The sequence below is a fragment of the Ascidiella aspersa genome, chromosome 5 (genome assembly GCF_963924565.1).
Source record: "Ascidiella aspersa chromosome 5, kaAscAspe10.2, whole genome shotgun sequence".
NCBI classification, from domain to species: Eukaryota; Metazoa; Chordata; class Ascidiacea; order Phlebobranchia; family Ascidiidae; genus Ascidiella; species Ascidiella aspersa.
This window is the reverse complement of record NC_139451.1, coordinates 6,667,322-6,676,524: the sequence shown is the minus strand read 5'-3', so window position 1 is coordinate 6,676,524 and position 9,203 is coordinate 6,667,322. Positions and strand designations below refer to the sequence as shown.

General features: G+C 37.2%; 1 protein-coding gene across 1 annotated transcript; it reads left to right on the top strand.

The window, feature by feature from the left end:
* Positions 1-554: 554 nt before the first annotated feature.
* On the top strand, positions 555-9,188 carry LOC146141653 (ATP-binding cassette sub-family C member 12-like). Its single transcript, XM_083390446.1, has 15 exons — positions 555-708; positions 1,539-1,691; positions 2,055-2,199; positions 2,456-2,598; positions 2,664-2,754; positions 3,004-3,177; positions 3,786-3,930; positions 4,261-4,412; positions 4,961-5,041; positions 5,538-5,657; positions 6,731-6,885; positions 7,997-8,199; positions 8,425-8,545; positions 8,700-8,954; positions 9,086-9,188. Exons 1-15 carry the CDS (start codon positions 608-610, stop codon positions 9,186-9,188), a joined length of 2,142 nt encoding a protein of 713 aa, XP_083246572.1. The 5' UTR covers positions 555-607.
* Positions 9,189-9,203: the final 15 nt, after the last annotated feature.

Below are 9,203 nucleotides of genomic sequence, written 5' to 3'. Positions count from 1 at the left end.
TTCGTACTGTTAATAAACGCTAAAGGTTCGAATGATTAGCACCTTTGCAAATTAATGTTTAGTTTGTGAAGAGAATATTATTACCTGTTAAACGTAACTAGTATAAGGTTTGTTTGAAACTTATTTAGTTAAAGCGATTTTAAGAAGTAGACAACACGTTATGTAAGTTGGCCCAATCTTTCAATCTAAGCAGTAAGGTTTCTGCGATCTAGATTCTAGATATACCTTTTTTGTAACACAATAAAAATGTTGGTTTTCAAACATTTTTTATACTTTTTCTTTAGAATGATTATATTATCTAAAATCAGAATTTGTTTTATCACTTAACTTAAAACTATTCAAATTTAATGCGCTGTCGTACAGGATGTTTAATTGTTTATAAGCGTGCTATTGCTTAGTCAAATTGGCAGACAACGCCAATCAAATCTGAAAAACACAAGTTTTGGGCTCTTGCATACTTCGCACAATACATCATTATTTCATTGTTGAGTTTCACTGCGCACTTTTTCAAGCAAAATAAATCGAATGATATTTGTTCCTTTTAAGGAGTCGCGACAAGATGGTGGAAACCACTGTTTTTTTGTAACTATAGTTTGACGGAAGAGACATGGATGGATCAAGCGAGTTTTATAATTCCTCCTATGAGGAAAACAAATCACAAAGATACAAACCAGCATTGAAGACCTTCAAACCATTTCGAAGAAAAGGGTAAACACAGGCGTTTTGCATTTTTTTTTATGGAGAACATACAAACACAGAACAATCTATATAGTGCTATAGTATCATAAATAGGCAGTATTATCTATGAAAAAGAAGATCTCAAATCAACACTTAAATTCATCAGCCTAAGGCCCAAGTAGACAGGATAACGCCTGAAACTGTAGAGAAATAGTATGGGACGACCGGGGACTTTTTTTCGGTGTCGGCCTTTGGGTACTCTAGTTTGAACGTCAATTTTGACACCGGATTGTTTGCCCCTGTTAGGGGTAAGTGCTCGGAAATGGTTGGGTTTACAAAATGGGTTTGGGTTTAAATTAGTAGGGGTGTTACTGGTGACGTTAGGACGGATGGATGGACTTATTCCGATTTATATATCATTACGTCTACTATATATTAGTCCTATTTTGGTCTTATTCAGAACTGTTTATTTCCAACGTTGATGTTGTTCTAGTCTCGATCTGTCATGTCTGGAGTCCAAGATAACACCATAATTTGATCCGGCATTTATTAATAGAAGGACGCTCTTCCATTTGTAAAGTACTGTAAACTGCTCTACTTTGGTTTGCCGTCAGTAGGATAAATTTCCGTACATTGATCATTTTTTTAAATCCCCCTTTTAAGCTACGAGTTCAAACGTCATGCTACTTGTCCACTGCTGCTGGAGGTTATTTTTTCTCATACATTAGACCTTCCAAGCACCTTTTTTAGTTAATTCTAATGTTTGAAATTTTCTATATTCCGTATAGAATTATTTTCAAAACCTTGATTTATATCGTATGTATTTATGTAGTGGCTTTAAACATGTTCGTACGTTTCAGCGGTGACAATGCTCCCATCGACAATGCTGGGCTGTTCTCATACGTGACTATATCTTGGCTAAGCAGTGCTATTTACAAAGCAAAGAACAATTTGTGCTTTAATGACCTACCAGCTTTATCCAACTTTGACTCTGTTGGGCTTACTGGACCAAGGTGAAAAACTATTCAAAGGCATGATTTTGATCTCTAGAAAAGAGATACGAAAGCTCTTAGTTTAGGTGCATACATTTGTTTGTTTAGTAAACAGTGCTAATATTTGTAGGTGTTTAGTGCTTGAGCCTCGAAGGTGTTCAGTTGCATTATTGCACACTAGTTCGTCTGAGAATATCATGCTTCTTAGGATTACTTAAATACGACGTAACTTATGGTGACATAGCTCGAAATTATTGTTATGGCCAACCCCCAAACAAAAATCCAACATACGCTCCTGGTCATGAGGCCATGCATAAATCGAGTAAATGCAGAGGAAACAGGTGGATAATCTTTTGTGACATTAAATCTATTTCTCTTTCATAGATTTCACCTAATTTACACAGAGGAGCGAAATAAGCAAGGACACAGCGCAGTAGTTGGGAGGGCTCTATTCCGATTTATCCGATCGCGTTTCTGGTTCGCCGTCCTTCTTAGCTCATTGTCCTTCGTCGCAGCTTTAGTGGGACCGGTTTGTAATACCAATATGTTGTTCTGTAGAGACTACCCTAAATATTATTATTTGACTTAAAATTAATTTTCCGTTATTCCGCAAATTATGCTCGTCTTTGATTCTACTATATTAATGAAATTAAACGTTAAATATAGTATGAATCATGCACTTATGTTTGTAATTAGCAAAACTTTAGTGGACTTAATGTGTGTATCAAATACCTGGAAATCCCTTTTCAAAACTTTCACCATAAACTATCACTGGTATTTAATAGCCGATCGTGGTCAACCGACTGGTGTCGTATGCAACGGATGATGGATTGTCGGTCTGGTACGGTGTCGGCTTGTGCTTCGCTTTGCTTGCAACAGACATTTCGAGGCTACTTTTGTACAGCGCATCGTTTGCTGTTTCAATTAGGTAACAAGTCACGAGTCAACATTCGAAACTTAAAGTTACGTTTTCGAACCCAAATTTTGTTTCAGAACGCTTGTCCGAGCACGTAGCGGTTTAGCTCATCTCATTTACTGGAAACTGATTCGAATTAGGAACTTTAAGCAGAAATCAGCGGGCGAGGTATGGTTTATGAATTCGTTTAAAAGGTTATTCATGAGTTTCATTTTCTAATAATTTATTAGCGTCAAGATTGCTCTTCGCCCCAAGTCGCTTGTTTAACGTATTTATTAGCCTAATCTCGAAAAGGAAGGTAAGGCCGTCGCGGTTGTAACAGGAAATATCATTCTATCTATAACGATAAACACAGCAAAGTACACTATCCACTTAGCAAACACAAAACCAGAAGAAAAAAATTACATCGGATTTCAGATGACCAACTGGCTGGTCAATGACCTTCAGCGCGTCAATGACATGCTCCTATTTTCATCTTTCGCGTGCGGCGCACCACTGGGCATCATAGCTGGGACTGTGTACGCCTGGTTTATTCTCGGTTGGACGGCTGCAATTGCTCTCGTCAGCTACATTTTGCTGGTCCCTCTACAGGTATGCCAACTTCCACTCATTCGTTTGTCTTCTCATCAGTTTGAGAGATAAGGTAAACGAAACTTTGTTATTTCAAACAAAGGTGTGATTTTGCTTATTTTACCACTAAAAAAATACTATCGGTCTAGAAAGCAGGTGTGCCCTTCAAAGGGCGAGTCAAAATTCACCTGATAAATGCCATCTTTTATGCAGTGTACAAAAAAGAATTTTACGAATTTCAAACGAATAGATTCAGTCTTTTCGCGGTTTGCACGACCATTGCACACCTTCAGTTTTACATTTTTTCCTAAAATCACCTGTTTATGACGCAACGTTGCGACGTAACTTTGTTACCGTCTTCAACATTTTCATATTTAATCCAAAATAAAAATCCTAAATTAGACCCTCAATTTCCACTCTTAAATGCTTAAACTCAAAATATCTAGTTACCATACAATACAAAGCACGTGAAAAATCGATTTATTTTTTGCTTTTGTGATGATGCATGTTTAATATATGAGGAGTGCAAGGCAAATGACAATAACAGAAGATAAGTTTGATGTGCAACGGTTATTGCAATTTGCTAAAACACAAAGATTTTTTCGCGTACCATCTTGTGTGTTTTTTAGGTATTCCTGGCGAGGTTTGGAGTTTCATTTCGCAAAAAATCGATTAATTTGACCGACCAAAGAGTCTGCGTAATTACGGAGGTGCTAAGATCCATCAAGACGATCAAGTTGTGCGTCTTGGAACAATCTTTTATTAACAAAATAGGTGCGTTTATTTTTTAACCATTGCAATTTTTGCATTGGCCATTGAATGATTATTTTATGATAAGGGTTCTCAAACTCTTTTTAGCTGCACACCCTTAAAATAATGAATCGAAAATACAAAGGTTGTGTTTTCAGGGTTATCCACAACGTTGCAAAACCGAACGTTTGTTACCTCAATATAGCCTACTTTGTTCGATTTTATGAGACTAAATTTAGAAGTAGCTTTTTGGTAAAAGTAAATTTGATATGGTGCAAAGCCACGCATACGCTTAGATTTGAAAGCCTTAATGAAAGGTAAGCTATCCATAATCAATTTTGTTGCTTGCTATAGGTAACTTACGAAAAAGCGAAGTGCGTTGGTTGTTTAAAAGCGGAGCCTTTCAAATCCTGCTTTCCGGAATTACCCCATCGATTCCAGTTTACGTGACAGTTGTTACACTGCTTGTACACACTGGACTTGGTTATTCACTTACGGCCGATCAAGTAAGCAATATACCTTTTATAATTAGGTACACTATGTACGGATGTAGCTTGATAATAAATTGCAAAGCCAATAAGGTCGAGTAGATCGACATCATCTTTAGTTAATGTCGACATTCGTATCGCAACGTCTTATTAATCAAGATGTGTCGATCTACTAGACCTATTTGGCTAAGCTACTTTTTACAGATGTTTTAAAATATGGTAAAAAGCGAAAGCATTTTATTAGGACCACTGATTAGATAAATGTCTTGAGATTAGCTTGGCCAACGCACCACGGTGACTTTAAACAGTTAGATATTTTGTGCTACCATTAAATACAAACAAAACCATCCAACTTGCACCTGCGCAAGCGTAATTTGCCACACATTTTGGAACTTACAAAACCGGGTATTGAAATAACGGTTTGTAAAATTATTGTGCTTGATATGGAAGAATGACCTACACTTCAATGGCTGATTTTGTTTGTTTTTTAAACGTATTTTTTTAAATAACATTTTACAATTGTATTATGAATTATAAATAACAAAAATTTTAATATATTTGTCTAGGCTTATACAGCTATAGTGATATTCACTTCCATGCGTCTTGCTGTTGGACTATTGCCAAATGCTCTCAAGGCCTTTGTTGAGGTAGTGTTGTATTAGTATTTAAAGTATAAGTTTTTAATCTCCACCCTCAATGTCGTAATATGCTTTGCTAGATAAAATTGCCTGTAAGACGAACGTCATTGGCCATTTATAAAACGCTTAAGCTGCAAAATTTAACTATACACGTAAATACCCAGAGGCGTTATTCACTACCTGCGTCCTGCTTAACAGACGTCTTTGCGGTTTAACGCTAATTCAATGTGCAGCAGATAACGGTTTCTATGCAGATAGACTTCTATGGACACAAAACGAGTCATACTTGTAAATTAGTTAGATGATTATTTTTTCTACACAAAATATTCTGGAAATCCAAGTATTCAAAACACTAAAAACAAATGTTCGGTGATTTGTCTGTTGGACTTTAGTCAAAAGTGTCAATCAAACTTTTACATTTAACAATTTTAAAACACTGTTGTCGGTGGAAATAACGAAACAACAAAAACGCGCATTTCTTTAATAAAACCTATCGTTTCTACAGTCTCTGGTGGCTATAAGGCGCTACAATGAACTGATGTGCATGGAAGAACTGGACGAATATGTGGTACCAACCGCAGATGACAAAAACGCAATTGAACTAAGGCACCTTACCGCTTCAACAGCAAGTTTTATGTGTATTTGTAATGTGATGAAATGCATATAGCAAGTTTTTAATGCAGGTTTACAAGACAAGGAATCTGACAGTTATAGTAACCAGCACATAACAATTGCGATACGTGTATTGATATTTGCTTTTTTGCGCCTGCGGCGCTTATGGAGTAGTTATTTAAAAATACTGTCTTAAGTGGGTGGATTTGCTACTTTTTGACACGTATTTGAAAGGCAAAATTTGTGTAACAAATCTCAGCATTTTTGTCGTTTAAAAACGTTTATGTAAGTGCCCATTCCACTGCATGCTTTAAGCTAGTGCAGATTCAATATAATTGATTCCCGCTGACGTTCAAGTATCTCGCCCTGACTACAGTTAAACTTGAATTTGCAACTCCTGCCATAGTAGTATGGACAGCGCATATGGGTAGGATGAATTTCTCTAACAGCGCGCAAAAAATTGATTTAACTAGCTCAGTTAGGAAAAACATAGTTGTTTTAAGGGATATGTTCCCGTATAAACCTATAGGCCGTTACATCTACTGCAACTTAGGAAGTTACATCCGTTGTAAAGAAAGTTATTCTGGAAGGTAGGTAACAAAGCAGATTTAAGGGTAACTGTGCTAGTCTTTCAAAATTTTACTTCTTGTCCAATTTTGCTACATTTAACTTTACTAGCAACCATGTTTTGGCAAGATGTCAATCGGGAAGTTAATGAGAACCATGAATTTGCGAACGACAATTACATCAAGCGATATTCAGTCGCATATCAACGGAATCAATGTCGATATTAAACGAATACTGGTGTTTACTTGTTGTTTCAGATAGTAATTTACTTTTTTAATGCGATTGTTAGCTTCAAATAAGCTATGTAGTAATATTTCAAAGGACGTTATTGTCGAACCCCTGTAACAACTCCGTCGAATCCAGGTTAATAAGTACTACGTTATGAGTAACGTGATAGGTTATTATTAATGGTATACAATCAAATCGATAAAGTTAGAAAACATTTAGAAAGCCACTTTCGATATGAAAAGTGTGCAATACACAAACCAAATTTGGAATCCAAATGTATTTTTATTCCAGGTGATCCTTGCTGAAACACATGAAACGCTGGAGGATGTAAAACAGAAACAACGCTCAAACGATACACAACAAAACAAGATGAACGAAAATGATGGCAATTATCCTAATGAGGTCAACCGTATCCACGATATTTCGTTGAATCTTCCAAAAGGAAGGTGTGTCTAATGTTTTGAATAGATTTTATTTTTTTATAGCAAACAATGCAAAATATTTTCTAATTATAGACAGGGACTCTTAGATTTTTACTTTGCTTTACTTTTATACATCGAAGTCTAGACCAAATTTGTTAATCAAATAGGGTTGCGTAATTTAGCCAAAGACAGTTGTTATCCCTTAGTATTGGTTTAGTTCAGTGTTTCTCGAATTTATATACCAGCGGTTCTTAACCGGGGGGGCGCCAAGAAATTCTAAGGGGGGCGCGAGCTCGACTTCAATATTTTAACTTTTTGCAGTGATTTTAATGGTTTCGTTTGGGTTAGGCATAATTCTTACATACAAACTCTGTTTTTTGCCAACTTTAACATTAAAACTGCAAAAATTTTTCGCGCTTCGCGCCAATCTTATATTTCCCTTTCAGAAAATCCACAGTATCACCGCCCTATAAAATTAACTTATAGATAAACGATAAAAGCTATCGCCCTTTCCGACTATTTTTTATCCATATTTTATATATGATAACAGGCTATAGCAACAGGGGGAGTCGAATTTTTTTTGCGTGAAACTATATTGATATTGTTTTTGCAATATTGCCGTTGTATTGTGTGTCGTTACATCTTTTGAAACACGATAACGCAATGTTTAATATTTGCGCTTGACATTTTTTGCGCTCGACACCATACAACTCTTACAACTGTGGAGTCAATGTCCTCGCAACACGTTTGTCAAAATCAATGTGTCGAGCTCGCGCAATTTGTTGTGTGCCCAATGCGAAACGCCTCTTCGGTTGCAGTTTAGCCAATTCGACCAAATAAAATTCAAAATTTTTCGCGCGACCAACAACACCCTTCACTATTTTCCTGTTTTCTCAGTGATATTTAATTGCAAAATGTCGAAATATTTTCATAGGGGGGCGCAAGGCATGAGAAAATTACCAAAGGGGGGCGCGGCTAAAAAAAGGTTAAGAACCACTGTTATATACTATTGCCCCCTTACACTAATAATAAAATACCAAAATTGCCCTGATTTAGTGTATGTGCTATCGCCCGTTAAGGTTGTCGCCCCCCCCAATATCGCCCACGTTGAGAACCACTGCTTCATATGTTTCAGTTTAACTGGTATTTGCGGATCGGTGGGAAGCGGCAAGAGTTCCCTAATCTCCACCATCCTGGGTCACTTACGGGTCAACTTGGGGTCAGTGGCCATCAATGGAAATTTGGCCTACGTGCCTCAACAGGCCTGGATTTTTCATGCAAGCCTACGTGACAACGTGTTGTTCGGAAAGGATTTTGACCGCGAAAAGTACGAGAGAGGTAGGTGCATCCGGAAATGACTTACGTCCAAGCACCAACGAAAATCGAAAGGCAATAACCTTGAGAATAGTAAATGCTTGCCTTGTTTTAAATATATCAAAACCTTGTTTTTCGGATTTTAGACCACGCCCAATAGGTCAATAAGTTTATAATGAAGGTAAAAATTAAGACCAGTATATATAACAAGCATAACAATATCATTAATCTGCTAGTTATGTTGTCCAGTGATCGAGACGTGTGCTCTGCAACCTGACATTGACATCTTTCCCAACGGCGATCAAACCGAGATCGGAGAACGAGGAATCACGCTTTCTGGGGGACAGAAGCAACGCATAAGTCTTGCAAGGTAAGCAACCTTAATCCACGAGAACTGACACTGCGGTTTTAAGTACTAATATTACGCACAATAGTTAGGTCATCACTCGATTATACTGAGCAGTAAACTAGCGACACACGAAACATCCTATCCAAATTACGTTATAAAAACACCTTTCATTCAGGGCGGTTTACAGCGAGCGTGATATCTTACTGCTTGACGACCCATTGTCAGCGGTAGACTCCCAAGTTAGCAACCACATCTTCTGGAGTTGCATCAAGCAAGAGCTGAGAGGTAAGACCGTGCTCTTGGTCACCCACCAGCTTGAGTACTTGGAGCACTGCGACGAGGTGGTGGTGATGAAGGAGGGTAGATTAACAGAGAAGGGAACTCATGAGCAACTCATGGCCGATGATTCTACGTACGCTCAACTCATGAGGTGAACCTTCATCACGACTATAGTTAAAAACATCTTTTCTCTTAGGTGTAATATAGAAAAGAGATCAGAAACACTTCCAACCAATCTATGAAAACAGGTTACATTAAATTGTTTTTTTTCTACAATTTCAGACAGTTTAAGACGGAAGAAAACAAAAAGCACCATCAAAAAGTCAAACGCGAATTGGTCATAAAGGACGATAAATCACCTAGTGAGCGAACTGAAATTAAGTAGTAAATTTTATTTATT